The sequence below is a fragment of the Corapipo altera genome, unplaced genomic scaffold (genome assembly GCF_003945725.1).
Source record: "Corapipo altera isolate COAL_440 unplaced genomic scaffold, ASM394572v1 68, whole genome shotgun sequence".
NCBI classification, from domain to species: domain Eukaryota; kingdom Metazoa; phylum Chordata; class Aves; order Passeriformes; family Pipridae; genus Corapipo; species Corapipo altera.
This window is the reverse complement of record NW_020884919.1, coordinates 180,286-195,833: the sequence shown is the minus strand read 5'-3', so window position 1 is coordinate 195,833 and position 15,548 is coordinate 180,286. Positions and strand designations below refer to the sequence as shown.

At 44.1% G+C, this 15,548-nt stretch overlaps 1 protein-coding gene across 7 annotated transcripts in view; it reads left to right on the top strand.

Moving 5' to 3' along the window:
• PKP4 (plakophilin 4) overlaps positions 1 to 15,548 on the top strand; it is a 57,026-nt gene that overhangs the window by 16,273 nt on the left and 25,205 nt on the right. For 6 of the 7 annotated variants that reach the window (XM_027656217.1, XM_027656220.1, XM_027656218.1 and 3 more), the window contains exons 3-9: positions 2,908 to 2,942; positions 7,057 to 7,188; positions 7,338 to 7,528; positions 8,314 to 8,869; positions 11,243 to 11,434; positions 12,875 to 13,079; positions 15,385 to 15,517. In XM_027656217.1, coding sequence (XP_027512018.1) covers positions 2,908 to 2,942; positions 7,057 to 7,188; positions 7,338 to 7,528; positions 8,314 to 8,869; positions 11,243 to 11,434; positions 12,875 to 13,079; positions 15,385 to 15,517 — 1,444 coding nt within the window. The remainder of the gene's footprint in view (positions 1 to 2,907; positions 2,943 to 7,056; positions 7,189 to 7,337; positions 7,529 to 8,313; positions 8,870 to 11,242; positions 11,435 to 12,874; positions 13,080 to 15,384; positions 15,518 to 15,548) is intronic. The other variant, XM_027656223.1, reaches the window with a different exon arrangement.

Here is a 15,548-nt window from a genome sequence, read left to right as displayed (position 1 = left end):
ATGTCTGCTCTACTAACCTAATTCTTTTTCAAGGATAATAGTGGACTAAAATTAAGCATTTTCCGAAGTGCAGTCCCCCACACAAGTGGCCTCTCTGTGGATATCTCACATGTTATTGTCAGGAAGGGAGGGCACAGCAGCTCAGCATGGGGAGTGCAGTGTGTGACCACGCTGGCTTTTAGTGGAATGAAGTGCACTGGACTTACTGCTCAAAGCTGGAGGACTTGGTAACTTCAAAACATTTCACCTGCAAGGTGACAAAAGCAGGTGATGATGTCAGTAGGTGATGTATGCTGGACTTGTTTCAGAATCCTTTATTAAGAGCCAAGTTAAATGTTGAACTAATTGAAGTGTTGATGAAGCAGCTTTCTGCATGTGACCTGTGGTCAGAGCAGCCTTTATCATTCCTGCCTCCTGTACCTGTGAAGGAAGTGCCAGTAGCCAGGTGTGCTGGGCAGGGCTGAGCTCAGGGGTTACAGTCCTGTGTGTGACAGTGAAGTCCTTGGGTGTGCTCAGCCAGTGTTCCCTTCACAGCACCACGGAGCCATGGGGGCTCAGGGCAAGGAACTGAGTTTCCAGAAAGCCTGAGGAACAGAGCAAAAGTGAAAGAGTGTAAAACTCTGTGTTCAGGTAGCATGAAAATTCTAGGGCCAGGGGTCACAGACTGTCAAATGGGCTTTGTGTTTCTTCAATCCAGCGTATCAATGAGTAAGACAACAGTAACTGATTAATGACCAGTTGTATGCAAGTCTGCTCAGTGAGGAGTAAGGAATATACTGTAATGTAATGAATTTGTGTAGATTAACTGGCATTCAGAACTCAGCTTTCAATAACAAAAATTAATTTCATTTTATACAAATTCTTTTTAATCTAATACCAATTTGGGTACAAATTTCCTTATGATTTTGTAACCGTAGAAATATTTGTAAAGATTTCATTAAAGCAGTCACAATGTTCAGTTTGCAAGCAAAAAAGCCAGTAAAGTTGCACAGAATTTCCATTAGTGTGTAGCTACAGTCCCCAGATTACACTAGAGAAATATTCTCAAGTTACTGCACTGGTTAGATTCAATAGCAGTGTACTAGAAACGAGAAGTAGTTTTAGCTTTTTATTTAAACTGGATGAACTTTAGGCCAAGGCTGTGCAGAAATTGAGGTTTGGTGGCCTTGGAACCGGTGGAGCAGCCAGGTGATGGTAGCACAGCTCCTCTGCTGCAGAGTTCAGGTGTCCGTGGGTGCTCCTGCCTTTCTCAGAGCCATCTGCCTTGTGTGCCACGCTCACTCAGCCTGATCTCCTGCAGGGACAGTTGTAATAGCTTCAGAAAGCTCCATGTGCTCCGTTTATTCCCTCCTGTTAGCTCGAGGCTGTGACCTTCTTCCTGAAACGCCTTAGCAGGCTCGGTCATGCAAAATCTGGGCTTGTTTAAATCCCAATTTAAACTGTACCACTAAAGGTAGTTTAAACTAATCCACGTGCCTGTGCTCTCGAGTGCAGTGGCAGAGCTCCCTTGGGCACAGCAGGTGAGTTTGGGGGAAGGTAGCTGCTGGTGGTGAGGGTGAGCTGGTCAATCCCCCAGGATGATGTGCAGTTGCACTTTTTGCTCCTCCTGATCTGGGATGTAGCTGGGTCCACGTTCCCACTTGGTGCTCTGGCATCAGGGCGTGTCCCAGTGCCACAAAGGGATCACATCGGGGACTAAGGCTCCTAAATGATTGGTTTCATTTTAGAGAATAAGGATGAACAGCTGTTCGTGCTGCTGTGCTGAAGTTTTTTGTAATTGATGGCTATGGTAGAAAGAAGTGAAATAAAAATCATCTAGAAAGATATAGTCTTACCCAAAATTGCAGTCTCATGCTGATATTTAGACATAATATAATCTGATGGACTTGCCTGTTTTTCCTTTAAATAGCTTTACTTTGGAAAATAGCAACTTAAAATCATTGCAAAAATGATGTAATAGTCAAAGTTTGGTAGTTTATATTAGAGTGAGGAAATACATTTTCCCATAAAAATATGTAGAGTATCTAATGCCAATAACACATGGATGAATTCTGCATTTGTCTGCAAAGGTGGTTATGCAGCAGTACTACTGTGGGCACAGGAAAGCACATGGCTGGGTGGAAGGACAAAATGGGGAAGATCATTTGATATAAAATCCTTATTGGAAAAATGCAGGAGAAGTTGAGGTTTATGCTGATATCAAACTTGCTTGGTCTGTGCAATAGTTGTTTCTGAAGGTGTTAACCTGGACAGTGTGAGGTCTGTCACCTCCTCGCTCTCAGAGGTGTAGCTGTGAGTCAGGTGCTTTGCCTTGTCCCATACGAAGGATCAGAATTCTCTGGAAAATTGGAAACTGAAATAACAGTGAAAATAATGAACAGAAACAGACCCCCAATTCTTAAGCTGCTTTCCATGTAGCAGCCAAATGCCGTGGAGTGGTGATTCCCAAAGCTCCTTCCTTGGCTGGCCCTGCCCTGGGCAGGGAGTGCTCCTGTCCGAGGGTGTGCTCCGTGCTGGCAGCACACCCTGGCTGTGCCCGGGGCTGGGGGCTGATGGCACACGCTGGCTGGGCTGTGTTCTGATGGAGCCTGGGACAGGAACTGAGTGTCATAAATCATACTCTCACCTGTCCTGGGGCACACAGGTCATGCTGCTTGGTGCTGTGATATCCAGTAAGTTACGGTGAATAATTCCCACTGCCTAACACAAAATTAAACACAATAACCGGTGCTTCAGTTGTCAGGTGTAAAGCACTGCAGAATGTTATTTACCTGGGCTATTGAAACTTTATCTGCTGGGGTTCTTTGTGCAGTTTCCTATGCTTTGGTTAAAAACAAAATAAAATAAAAATGAAATCCAAACTAGCCACATGGTTCATTTTTGTGATAATTTTTTTTCTTTCTGCAGCTCTACTGAGAAGTCATTTCCTTGGAGATCCTCAGGTATTATCTTTATGTGTACAATTTGCTTTAAGCCTTAAGCCCAAAAAGCTTTATTTTCTTGGCATTCATTGCTTGGCATTCATTTTGACATGAACTGAATGTTTAGCCACAGTGCTACATGTCTTTTCCACGTATCTTTTCTAAAGTGTGACATTAACATGTTCTTTGTCACACGTGAGACACTTGTGTGTTCCTCTGTTGCCTTAGAAGGTGCTTGAGCTTAGAGATAGTTGCAGGTACTTTTATTGCAGCTTTTTGTGCCCTTGTGTTTCTGTGTGAGCTCTGCCTGTAACACAAGGCTTGTCGTGTACTGGGTCTCCTTTGCAATGAACTAAAAATTACTTGTGAGTTTTCTCCCTCCAGGTAAGGATTGTGAAAAAATACTACATGTTTTAAGCTTGAAAACAGGTGTTTTTACTTAACTGAGAAAGTCTCTAATAAGTGAAGGTTTTTCTGGGAGTGCTTTTTCTGTTTTTGTATCTCAGGATAGCATGAACTTTCTTTCCAAAAGAAGCACTTTTCTTGTGGTACTGCTACATCTGCTCCTGAGTATATTGGGAGAGTGGGTAGGACTGTATCTTCAAAATGCCATTCTCGTGTCTGTTGGAGTAATCCCTGCTGCCCCTGGCAGATCAGAGCATGGTTCTGGTCAGGCTGTGTGCCACAGTGATGACATGGGACCTTGCAGAGTCACTCTGGGAGCACATGGGCTCTGCAGTGACGGGGGCAGGTGCAGGAGCCCTGTGGGACACACTCGGATGGTGTCCCTCCAACTGGACCGTGTCCTCTTGTCATGCTTCCCCAAAGTGGCCCCATGCAATCCAGCTGGCACTGCAGGGAGCCTGCTGAGAGCTGCACCAACCCTGCCAACCCCTGCAGAGCATTTGTCCCTCTGCACAGGGTGCTGTCCATGCTCGGAGCTGCTGCACGGGGCCACTGCCTGCCAGTGCTTGTTCAGCCTGGCACGTTCATAATCACCATCATTGGGGTAATTTAGATAAATATCCCCTTCCTGGGTTTGGTTTTATTTAGAAACTAAGCTTTAAACTTCTGCATAGTTGTATTTCCATGGTTTCTGTTGCCCCAGCTGAGGAGAGGCACACATTAGCTTTTTTCCTTTCCTTTAAAGCTAATATTTTCAACAGCCTATTTGTCCTGGCATTTAACTCTTGCTAATCCTGGTGGTGATTTTCAGGTATTCTTTCAACAGTGGCTTTAAACAGAAGTCAAATTTGTTTTGTCTAATAATTGAGAAATTGGTTTTACTTATTCTTTCAATGTGAACATTGTTTTTGTGGATTCTATTTTTTGGGGTTTTTTTAATTAGGTTGTTTCCTCTGGTTCTGCAGTGTCCCAGTGACAGTTCACAACTGGTACAGATTCCTTCTGACAGCTCTCTGGCGTTGCTCTACTGATTTATCTCAGCCAATTGCATTCCATTGCTTTGTTTCCTCCTCTGATTTTCCTGTAACTTATTCTTTGTCTGTTGTTTTTCTCCTTGACTTTCTATTAGTTTCATTCTTTCTTTCTTTCTTTCTTTCTTTCTGCTCATGGTTTTATTTTACCCTTTAATTCTCCCCTCGCATTTGTGTGTGTCTTTTCTTTAGAAATCTCCTCTGCACATCCCTGCTAAGCAGTCACTTGACATATGGCAAAACATCCTATTTCTATTTCAATGCTGTATGTGTTAATGCAAACCTAGATGTGTATTTCTCACATCTCTGTACCCAAAGTAGCCTTCTCTGCAGTAATTGCATGTTGGAAAAAACCCAATTTCTTGCTTAGAATTTCTTGCTCCACATTTCATTTCCTGTTAACATTTATGTTGTGATTCTGGCATGATGGTAGGTTTTATTCCCCAATTCACTGTGGAGCTTTGTTCTGTAGAAGTGTTGTTAGATGCTACCTTACCAACTGCAATCTGAAAATACTGGAGTTAAAGATGGATGAAAACACTGCCTTAAGTCACCTTTTTTCTGACTGTAGATAGTGGTTTATGTCAAAAGCATCAGCAGATGATAAGATGTGACTGTAGCTGTGATTGCTTTCTGCATCAGTAAAATTATACAGAATTTTCACAGAAATGTAAAATGATGTTGTTTTGCAGATGCTTATAAATAGAATATTAGATCAGCAGCCATTTATAAAAAGGCTATTATTTTATTCAGGGCACTCCTCATGATTTCTGGTAGTGGAGAGAAATAGAAAGACAACAATTTATTTTATTGTGCATTCTGGCTTTGTTAGACAGTCTAAACAATCTTTATTTTTTAGCCCTGTGAAAGCATTTGCCTGGTGGCCAATGTGTGATGGAAGCAGAGTTGGGCTCAGAGCTCTGTCTGAGGAACATCTGCACTGCGTGGCACAATTGGACCTTATTCTTCCTGGATATCTCTCCCCAAACTGATTATTTGTCAGTCTGACATTGATTTAGTATCATATGATATCCAGGAACTGAAATAACAGAGCCTTGTATTAGTGAAACAAAAAAGATTGAAGATTAAAGTATTGAAGTTGGATGTAATTCTAATGTAAATGTCTGAGTCCCCCAAGTGTTTCGTTCCGAAGAACACGAAATACCCACTGGTGGCTGTTACCCTCTGGTGTTGAGCTGGTGTAACAGGCTGTGAAGAGAGTTCTGTAGAGTTGGTTCTCTGGATTGTTTCTAGGCATACTGATGAGTGAACTAAGGGGAGTGTAGTAACACATCTTATTAAATCTTAATTAAATTTGGTCATAATACTGTTATTGTAGTACGAGTAATTTATAAGCTGGTTTTGACCTAAGAATGATACTACTGATAAATAACTGTGCTGACTGCCTAGAATTTCTAAGGTTGATTATTTTTTTAAATATATTTTTTAAATTCAAATAGTGTTCAAACCTTCCTCATAGTAGCAATTACTGAATAACTTTTTAGAATGAATGGTACGTTATAGCTCATTGTGCAGATAGTGAGACACCAGCACTTTGTGTCCAGGTACTGGTAAAACTCAGAGGATTTCTGTGCAGCAGGAATTGCTGCCCAGAGCCCACAGCTCCTGGCACCGAGCAGCCCTTGGCACTGGGCTGGTGCTCCTCAGCGTGTTTCCTTTGGGTTCACTCTGGGCTCGTTCAGGAGTTTCTGCAGCAAGAATTTTACATTTCTGGTGTTACCTTTAAACATAATCTCCATTGCCTATTCCGCTTCCTCAGGGAGGTTCAGATGGGATATTGGGAAAATTCCCTCCTGGAAAGGGCTGTCCAGCCCTGGCACAGCTGCCCAGGGCAGTGCTGGAGTCCCCGTCCCTGGAGGGATTTAACCTGTGTGGATGCAGACCCTGGGGACATGGGTTAGGGGTGGCCTTGGCAGTGCTGGGCAGGGGTTGGACTCGATGGGCTCAGAGGGCTTTTCCAGCTCCAATGATTCTGTGATTCTGCTGCCTGTGTAACACGATGGCAATTGAATGCTTAATATTTCTGTCAAAATAATGGTGATTCAGTGTCACCATCTTTGTCCCTTTTTTTCCCTAGACTCTGTTTAACTTCTTCCTTTCTTCGTAAGAGCATTGCTGTGTCTCCTTTGTTTTTCCTTATGGCACTGTCCTTTGTACAGTTCAGCTGACATTCTTAGAACTGAAGTTAGCTCAACTTGCTGAGAAGCAAATATTTAGATAGTAGTATATGAAGTAAAAAGTATACAAAATTAGCAACAACTGCTGTTGATAGTACACAAACAGGGATAAAAATTGAACTCAGCCTTTTGCACCTGGAGGTGTTGATTACAGGCCCTTAAGACAAGGGTAGCTGTCCTCTGGGCACTGCAGCACAGTGTTTCTACTCAACAGAGTAGACATACTAGGTAATCAATTCATTTATCATTAAAATAGGTTGGAAAATACATTTGAAAAATTAGAACTCTAGAACTACATCAAAACTTCAAGGAAACCAAATTCTCAGATATTCATATTAACATTCTTTTTATTGAGTCTGGGAGATGACACCTGTCTGCCAGTAAACTGTTTCTGTTGGGAGTAAGTCCTTTGTTAGTATCTGTGAGAAAATTATGGTGATTGAGTTTGCAGGAAACTTGCATATGAAACGCTGGATTTATCTAATTAATTTGTTCTTTCAGATCCTCCACCCACCGGTGTAAGCAAACCCCAGGTGTCAGAGGGTGTCCACACCAATGCTTATGACATTAGAACAGAAGCAGAGCAAGGCACCCTCTACTCACCAGAGCAGACATCTCTCCATGAAAGTGAGGGTCTGTTGTGTGCATTTTAAATATTGGAATACATTTCTGTAGTGATGGTATAAAAATGTAATAGTTATGAATGCAACAAATAACGAATTTATGTAGGACTTTGTGAAGTTATCGATGCTTTTATTCTTATGCTGGCTTCATATCTACAGGGTCTGTAGGTAACTCAAGGAGTTCAACACAAATGAATTCTTATTCTGACAGTGGTTACCAGGAAATAAGCAGTTTCCATAACAGCCAAAACTTGAGCAAGTCAGAGCTCAGACAGCAGCATTCCCTCGTTGGACCCACCAACAACCATGTGGTGAGGAGCTCCCGCGCTGAAGGGCAGACGTCAGTCCAGGTACCCTGACCAGTCACTGCTCCTCTGGCTGTGCACGGGCTCCAGTGGGGTTCAGAGACAGCAGCTCACAGCTGGGCCTCCTTTCGTGTGGGCTGGAGTTAATGATGTGAAATGACAGTTTTGTTTAACGCTTTCACGGGTTAAAAAGCCAAAATGGCTTGTGGCAGACAGGCTTGTTTGCTGGGATCAGCACACGTGTGGTTTGGGTCATTCACGGGAGCTGAAATGAGGACTCCTGACTGCAGAGTACACTGCTGACAGGGTATCAGGAAGGTACCAGTCACCCAGAATTCATTGTGAGAGTGAGGAAAACCTCCTGGAATTTATCTGTACGTACACTTAGTCCTTAAAGGAAGGTGGTGTTTGCGTTCCTGTACCTTCTGATGTTTCTGGCTTTTTCCCTCCTTTTTCAGTAAACGGAATGATAGTAAGACTATTTGTCAGAACTTCATGAGCTTATATCAGAACTCCACATTACTGCTCATGGATTTCCAAAGTGGTCGAGTTGCGAGGAAGGAAAGCGTAGGTGCACAGTAACATAAGAAGCCAAATGAGAATGAAGAACAGATAGGTTTTCAATGTTAAATTGCCATTTTATATACTGTGAAACACCGGTTAGAAAAAAAGTTAGAGGAAACCTTGAAGGGATGTTGTTTAAGGTTAAGCTACTCTCCCACTGTCTGTATATACCACTAAATTGTGTGCATTTCTTGCTGACTTGTCTGTTTTACAGGAGAACACGATGGGATTTTATGAAACTCATAAATGTTCTTGTTTTCAAACAGCCTTCAGTAAATACTGCTCCCAACCGAGTCATGAGGCGGGTCAGCTCGGTCCCATCCAGGGCACAGTCTCCCTCCTACGTGGTCAGCACCGGCGTGTCCCCGTCGCGGGGGTCGCTGCGGACGTCCCTGGGGAGCGGGTACGGTTCTCCCGGCGTGGCCGAGCAGAGATCCCTGGCTTCCCACGGGTACTCCTCCACCACCCTGCCCGTGCAGCGGGCGGCGTCCCCGTACTCCGCGCACAGGCCCGCGTCCCCCTCGGCCGTGCGGCGCGTCGGCTCGCTCACGGCCCGCCAGGCAAACCCCAACGGCGGCGCCTCCCAGTACCAGACCGTGGGCAGAGTGGGCTCTCCTCTGGCCCTCGCCGACGTGCAAACCAGAGTGGGTTCTCCGTCCCAAACTCAGCTGGGATCCTCCTCCCCGAAGCGCTCCGGCATGACGGCGGTTCCGCAGCACTTGGGAACGACGCTGCAGAGGACAATCCATGACGTTGAGCAGTACGGACAGCAGTATGAAATCTATGAGAGGATGGTCCCCCCGCGGCCCGACAGCCTCACAGGTGAGTAACAGGTGAAACTCAGCACAAATCACAGCGGTACAAACCCGGGTGTCGTGGGTGAAACGTTGTAGCACTGGGACATAACTGCGGTGGATGTGTCAAACCAGTTGTAAATACTGCTCTCAAACACTGGATCAATCACAAGTTCCCCCTGAATACTGGCTTTCTCTGTGATTACTAATTGCTGGCCAGGCATTGAATTAAATCCAATTATTTAAGTTGCTGAGTGAAATTGTCAGTCTTCCAGAGGCATGTCAGCATTTTCAAAGATAAAGCACATTTAAATGTGTGTGCAGGCTGTACATAAAGTAAGAGATACTAGCCTGTCTAGTTCTTTCTTAAAATATGTAACTTAGTACTGCTGAATATTAGTCTTATTTTCCACTGATATTTCTTGACTATCTCATACTTCAAGTTAAATATAGGGTAACCATTTTAATACTAGCTTAAAATAAAGCCCTAAAAGGTAGAATCTATTAATCTGAGAGGCAATTCTTATAAAGATGCAATTACTCTACATTTTAATGTGTGTGTGTGATACTGGTTTGGTTCTGACCCTCATCTGAATGAGCACAGACAAGGTGATTTTCCAATCACGTGCCCTTTTGAACAAATGGCAATGTCTGTTTTTTCTTTTAAACTGTCACACTGCAGGAAACTCCAAAATGCTCTCATTCCTCAGCAAAAGGTGTATCTTGTCCCTCACCTCTGTTTGCAAGGCATAATAAGCTGCCAGTTTGATAAGAGGGTGGGAATGAGTTTGATGGGAAAGGCTGTTCAGTGGTGTAAATGTGTGCAGGCTAGGACTGCATCATTTCTGGTGTAACAGCAATCTTGCACTTTCAAAATATTAACAAGGTACTTTACAAATACCACTGCTTGGGAATATCACCTTGTCTAAACAGGTGAACTGATAGATCTTTAGAAAAATAGTTATTGGGATAATGAATCAGTAATTCAGAAACAGACACTTTAAATGTGATGTTTTCAGAATGAAGTAATTAGCAACATGGTAATCAAGCTGAGAAAGCACCTTTTATAGCCATCTGAACTGTAATCTTTGCAGAAAACTTGAAATACCCTAACTTCCCTGTGCTTTGTGTTACAAACTGAGTAAGAATCCCTTAGTATTATTAAAAAACTCCTACATTGTCTAGTATAAATTAGTTTTTATGTTCCTTTAGAGGGAGCAGTTCAATATAACACCCAAAATCTGAAACTCAGATTTGTAGATGATCAGTTTTCTGAGAGGAAGTTTGGAAGTGGGAAAGGTTAGTGCTGTGGCAGCCTTCAGTATAACCCAGAGCTCTTCCCTGCTGTGTAAGCAGGAGGAGAGGATGGATATGTGATCAGCTCCTCTCTTCCTTCTGTGCTTGCAGTCTCCATTTCCATGGGGTGCATGTTCTGGGAGAATGGTTAGAGGTGAGTGTCTTCCCAGGAGATGGCACTGTCACCTGGAGCTGTGGGCCCAGCTGTCCCCTTTGCCTGTTCTCATCACCTGTAGATGTGTTTTCTTAGTGATGGCCCAAAGGCTCCCTTGCAGACACTGTGGCAGAGCAGGTGTGTGATTTGAGGGGGAAATACTCAGATGCAGGATACATTTGGTTGTCCATCACTGCTCCATTGTACTTTTGAAGTTGTTCTGTAATCTCCGTCATTTTGTCACCCTTGCAAAGTTCACTTTGCATGTTCTGTTACTTTGATAGCTGCCAGAGCTTTAGTGCCTGCAGGGGTAATGCCAACATGGACAAAGCTGTATGCGTTTATATGTATACATTGCATGAAATACTAATATATAGCAAGGTGAAAACAAAGATCTAACCCAGCTGCAGCATAGCTATGTGTATATACTCACATCACAGGCTATTTAAACCTTTATAAAGACTCTTCTCCATGTGCTTACATCTCTGCTGCCACTACTGAGCAGATGTTTGCTCTTACTGCTGTGGACTGTTTCAGTTTCAGGATTACAACCCCCTCGAGGCTGTGCCCTGTGCCCTCTGTCACAATGGGATTTCTGTCAGGTCCACACTTACCCTGGCATTGCCGAACCTGCACACTGCACGTGCTGGCTCAGCTTTTATTCCAAATCATGTAAAATGGTTTAGACTTTCAACTGTAAATGCTACCAAAAAAAATGAGTTGGAAAACTTCAAGTTGTCAGTGTCTTTTTGTCAAAGAAATGCTGCTTTGTCAGTGAGTCTTTCAGTATGGGTCATTTAATAATGGCAAAAAAAGTAATGAATAAATCTTTGTGACTGTAGATATAACCAACACCTTTTCTTGGTGAAGGAAGAAAGATTCAGTCCTGCCAGCCGGATTCTTTTGTGTTGGAGAGGGGCCATGCCGACGTTTCCCTGTGCTTGGTTGCAGGCCTGAGGAGCTCGTACGCGAGCCAGCACAGCCAGCTGGGGCAGGAGCTGCGCCCGGCGGTGTCCCCGGACATGCACATCACCCCCATCTACGAGGGCAGGACGTTCTACAGCCCCGTGTTCCGCAGCCCCAACCACGGCACCGTCGAGCTGCACCACGGCTCCCAGGCCGCCCTGTTCCGCACCGGCTCCGGTGGGTGACGGCCACGGGCTCACACGGGGATAGAGGAGAGCAGGGCTCAGATAGGTAATGCCAGTGCAAAGGAAGAACTAGAGGGGATCAATTAATGGAGATAAAGCCAGGTTTGAAGGACTTAAAATAACCAGCGGGAATTAAAAGGCTTTGGCGATGTTTGCGGGGAATGCCTGGGGCGATCTGTCAGTGCCAGCCCGGGGTCAGAGTGTGTTCTGTTTGATATCGCACGCTCAGGTACATCTGAGATAAGCATATTTCATGACACACAGGATTTATTGCTTCCTCTTGCATTCCCTGTGCATCGCTCTCTTATGAATTGAGTTGGTGCATCGGTTTTTTATTCATCAATACAGTGAAACGAGAGCTTGCCACTAAAATTACCTCCCGCATCTTTCACAGTAAAAATACCTTTCTACCCAACTTCTCAGCAAAGGGTAATGGTAAATGCTGCAGCTGAGGATTGTCTGTGGAAGCTGAGATATTCCTCTAGTACCTCACAGAATTGCTACTCATGTATTTTGAAGAGCACAGGCATTAGATTAGTACTAGGATTTATTTTCTGCAGGGAGAAATCTAATGTATGTTGCAGTGCAGTTTGTTCTTTAAGGTTGATTAATAATTTGTATAGTGATTTCAAAAAACTCTCAAAATATTAGAGTGAGCTAGTTAAGTAACTCCAGAAAAAATTATAGAGAACTGGCCAATTCATGTCATGTTTTCACACACTTGAAAATGGCTTTTTAATGCTTGCTAATACCAAGAGAATGAAGTGCTGAATGAGGCACCAGTTTTTGCAGTTCTTCTGCTTTCTACAACCTACAGTAAATGGAGTTTGTCAGAATGTGCCAATGAGGAAATATAATTAGAAATTGGAATTCTGTTTTTCCTTGTCTACTTAATACCACTTACCTTGGAAGAACAAAAGCCACAACAACAGCTCTGTTCAGTCAGGGAGATACATGTTCCTGTTCCTGAACTGCCCGGCCTTGTCTTCATCCTCTTGTTACCTTTTGTTAGGGAAAATGTTTGTGTAGTTGGGAAAAGCAAAGTATTTATTATACTATTATATAGTATAAACAATAAACAATGTAAATTTTTGTTTACTTACTTTTCCTTTTTGGTGTAGTTGGTGAATTGATGTTATAAACTTTGAAAACGCTTTTCACCCTGATTTCTGCTTGTTGGCACTTTAAATACTTGTTGAGGCAAGCTGAGGCGCAAGCCTGATCCCACCAAACTTCTCATTCTGTAACTAACCTCTCCACCTTCCCTGGGACGCTGAGGAATTGCTCCCTGAAATCTGACGGCAGCTTCCCATGTGGAACTGTGCACGTTTTCAAGGCCGATGTTGTATTGCTTGCACTGGTAACTAGGTGTGGCCCCTTCTGTTCAGCAGAGCTTTGTTACCTGGTTGGTTTTGACACTGTTCTGTCCTAGGCGTGGGCAACCTGCAGCGCTCCTCCAGCCAGCGTAGCACCCTCACATACCAAAGAAACAACTACGGGCTGCCCGCGGCGTTCGCGGAGCCGCTGCGGGCGGTGCCGTTCCGGCTGCCCGAGCCCGGCTACGGCCGCGCCCTGCCCGCGCCCGACGGCGGCACCACGCGCTCCCCCTCCATCGACAGCATCCACAAGGACCCCAGGCAAGTCTCGCCGCACCCGTGGCACCCCTGGCTGCAGTTTTCCATGGCTTAGTCCATCACGACTCATTAGCGACTCACATCTGTGCCTTTATAGCCAAAATAACAAACACGGGCTGCCCCTGGCAGTCAGAAAGAGCAGCTGTTACGCATTTTGTTATTACATTTTTCTTCCATGCTTATTTTCATGGAGAAGTTATTACAGGAAACAGTAACAACTTTAATGGTATTTGACTGGATTATTCCACATATTTTTTAGTAAGTCTACAGAGTAACCTGTAATACTGTGGTGAGCTTTCTCATTGTATGAGTGAGAATTGGGGCCTGAAAATTCAAAAGTACAGACCTAATGTATTTGAATGAATTTTTCATGAGCAACCTGCTTAAATTTCAAAACAAAGTAAGTTTAGAAATCATTTATAAATGTGGCATTTTGAAAGTGAACACATGTATTTTTTAAATGATTACTGCTTTGCTGTTGGAAATGTCTGTGCACAGTGTGGGCCACTGACAAGGGTAATGTTGTCATTGCCATTTACTATAGACACTGTGCACTGAAACCTTGCATTTGAACCTGGGGGTGTCAAAGCCCAGGCCATGCACAGCTTGGAGGGATTTATGGCACTGTGTATGTTCACCGTGGGTTTGGGATTGGTAGGAATTCTGGTCCCTCCTCAGATTGCTGGTCACTGAGGCAGCTTCCAGGCAATCCTTGGCTGTGGAAGCACATTGCACATCCTGCTGGCTCAGAGGGAGCAGGAAGTAGGGCAGCTGCTCCTGCAGGAGCTGGGCTCAGCTATGCCTTGGGGGCTGTCCTAGGGGCATGCTGGGCACCAGGGAAACCTGGAGCAGAGATGGTGAGAGGGAGCCTCACACTGAATCCCTGGTCCTGCCTACAGCGTGTTGTAGCACTGGGCACTTCCTCCAGCCCAGGCCTGTCCTGCCATCTTGACAATAAAAGCACTGCTTTAATGGATTTTGTTATTCTATTTATTGGTGGAAATTCATATATTTAATTATTTTAATAGATATTGAGAGACTGGATTAATTTCATTCAACTGAGTGGTACATTCATCCAAATGATGTTAATAAGATAATCCTAGCTCTAAGTAAAAACTTGCTGGCTGACTGCTCTGGCACATGGCAGGAAGAGTTACTTATAACAGGGTGCTTCACATTCATAGCAAGGAACTTTAAAGAAATTCTGACTCAGTTGTCACTGCTAATACACCTTCTTAGCTTGTAATCTCCCAGTGGAATAGCTTCCACTTAATCTGTTCCAGTTTCCTATGTGCACATGGTGCTGTGCCAGGGGCCAGAGGAGCGGGTTACACAGCCCCAGAGTGGGCTGTTGGGAAGCACCACTCTGGAATGAGAGGGAAAGCTACTAGTTTTACTAGAAAGGCAGTTTTCCCTAAGATTTTCCTATCATTAGTATGGAGAAATAAACCTTGGAGTTGTTGAGCAGTTCAAAGTGGGCACAGAACTGAGCTTCCTCTTTGGGTGAGTCCTGGGAAGACTTCACTGGCCAGGCCAACATTAGCCTTGGAACAACTCCCCAGGTACTGTTCTTGGAACATATTTGGCTCTTTTTTTTTTTAATTTACTTGGATTTTTGAGCATGGGAAAACTTGAGATACTACTTCATCCCCCCCCAGTCCTCCTTTACAGAAGGCAGATTGCCCAGCAACTATTAATGACTATATTTCTATATTTGTGAATTGGACATGGGTGTGTTTCATGACTTTTCTAGGATTGGTCTGCACAAAATTATGGTGGTTTGAGGAAGGGTATTTTATTTTAATAATTTTAAATTTACAGTCCCTGAATAACTCAGATCAAACAAACTTCTTGCACCTGATCCTGCCGATGACACTTCAGGGTGTGCAGGTTTTAATTGGCTTCAGCTTAGGAAGAACACTGAGCACCAACAGAAAAATGTTGTGGAAGAGATGGCCCTGAGCAGCACTGTTGAGGGGGTATCAGTTGCATTATATAATTAATTTTTGGGATATTTATGTAGGTTGAAGCATTTGAGTTGGTGTAACTTTAGTTATATTTGTATTTGTGTGGTCCACAAGCCAAGGGAAGCTCCATGGATATAGTGTCCTTGTCCAGTTAGAAGACTAAAAGGTGATGTTATCACAGCAAGTGGCTAAAAGGTGACTCGTTATCCCAATGTGCCTGGTTTTCCTCCTTGCCCTGGTTCTCCAGAACAAAACTGGAATTGTTGACAAGATGTTCTTGCACTTAGTAAACACGCTGTGTTTGGGGGTAATGCCTTCTCTGCACTGTGCTCTCCATGCAGGGAGTTTGCGTGGCGGGACCCGGAGCTGCCCGAGGTGATCCACATGCTGCAGCACCAGTTCCCGTCGGTGCAGGCCAACGCGGCTGCCTACCTGCAGCACCTGTGCTTCGGGGACAACAGGGTCAAAACAGAGGTATGTGCTGTGCTCCTGCAGCACCTGTGCT